A 1,401-nucleotide genomic window follows, 5' to 3' on the forward strand; every position below is an offset into this window, starting at 1 on the left:
AGCCGTCACTGGGTGGGGATCCTCTCGGCTGTTCGGGGTGAGGGTCCCCTCAGGGGTCAGAGCCCTCTCCAGGGCTGAGGGCGTGTTTTTCCCACGTGGCTTCAGAGTCGCCCAAAGCCCCAGTGCTGGCTGTGTGCGGGTACGTGTGTGAGCAATGGGTTTTGGGGACCAGTAGTGGTGGGATGGGGGGAAACCCCAAACCGGGCGGCTCTGCAGGACTGGGCAGGGGCTCTGCCCCCCCATTCCCCCCATTGCCGGCCGGGCCGGGGCAGCGATGCCCATCCTGCCAGCGTGACCTCTTCTCCCTCTCCCCCCGGCTGCAGGAGGTGGCGGCAAGCGGAAAGGCAGGAGCAAGAAGTGGAGGGAGATCCTCCGGTTCCCACATGTCAGCCAGTGTGATGAGCTGCGGAAGGGCTTGGGTGAGCCGGGGAGGGCTCCGGGAACCGGCAGAACTGGCTCACGGGTCCCAGCACGGCGCCGGGTCACGGCCGTGCTGGGGGCACAGCGGATGCGGGGCCACGGCGTGTGCTCAGTACGGTGCGTGGCACGTCCCACCTTCCCTTGCAGAGCAGGACTACGGCAGCCTGTGCCAGAAGCAGCCCATCGGCCGTGGGGTTGGCTTTCCAGGGCTGCCCGGGGAGCTGGGGGCCTCAGGGGGAGCAGCCGGAGCCTCTCGGGCGTGCAGAGACCCAACAGCCCTGGGGGCTGCTAATGGGAAACACGTGCCTGTAAAACAGTCCCTGCTTGTGCCGGGACTTAGAGCTCTTGCAGGACATTTTTTTCCCCCCTTTTGAATAACTAGAGCTGCCCGGGCTGCAGCGGGCCTGGGTCTGGCAGCCCGCTCCCCTGCCCGGCTCCGCTACCTGCTGCGGGGAGCAGCGTGGGGGACCCCCTAGGGCTGCCAGCACCACCGTGAGCCCCCGGTGCAGGCAGCTGCCCGTGGCACGGGTGCAGTGGGCTCCCTCGCCCCACGGCCGGGGCAGATGTGCCTCGTTTGGGGAGGCCAGGGGCTCGGTGGGGGGGCACAGGGCAGAGCCGTGCCTGGTGCCACTGTCTGCAGCACCCTCCTCTCCCCGGGCATCCCAGGCGGACTACGAGCTCTCCCCGGATGAGAAGCGGAAGGAGATGGGGGAGGAGATCATCTGCCAGTTCCTCAAGCAGGAGGTGAGTCCCAGGGGGCTTTCCCCCTGCCAGGCAGCCAGAGCAGGATGGGGTGAGGATGGGATGGGAGCAGGGGCAGTGGCGGGGGGCACGGGGAGTCCCTTGCTGGCCACAGAGCCACGTCTCTGCTCTCCGGGCATCCCAGTGGCACCCATCGCCCAGCTGGGATCATGGGTGGGATGCGGGAGCGATGCACCTGGGGCGTGGGTGTCCATCCGTCTGCTCCCCTCCGCAGTCCCC

General features: G+C 68.2%; 1 protein-coding gene across 1 annotated transcript in view; it reads left to right on the forward strand.

Annotated features, from left to right (window-relative positions):
• The window catches only part of STAR (steroidogenic acute regulatory protein), an 18,649-nt gene that overhangs the window by 6,133 nt on the left and 11,115 nt on the right, over positions 1–1,401 (forward strand). Inside the window, exons 2-4 of the mRNA XM_009318619.1 lie at positions 324–419; positions 568–728; positions 1,087–1,164. Of these exons, the coding sequence (XP_009316894.1) occupies positions 324–419; positions 568–728; positions 1,087–1,164 (335 nt within the window). The remainder of the gene's footprint in view (positions 1–323; positions 420–567; positions 729–1,086; positions 1,165–1,401) is intronic.

The sequence above is a fragment of the Pygoscelis adeliae genome, unplaced genomic scaffold, assembly GCF_000699105.1.
Source record: "Pygoscelis adeliae isolate BGI_AS28 unplaced genomic scaffold, ASM69910v1 Scaffold52, whole genome shotgun sequence".
NCBI lineage: Eukaryota > Metazoa > Chordata > Aves > Sphenisciformes > Spheniscidae > Pygoscelis > Pygoscelis adeliae.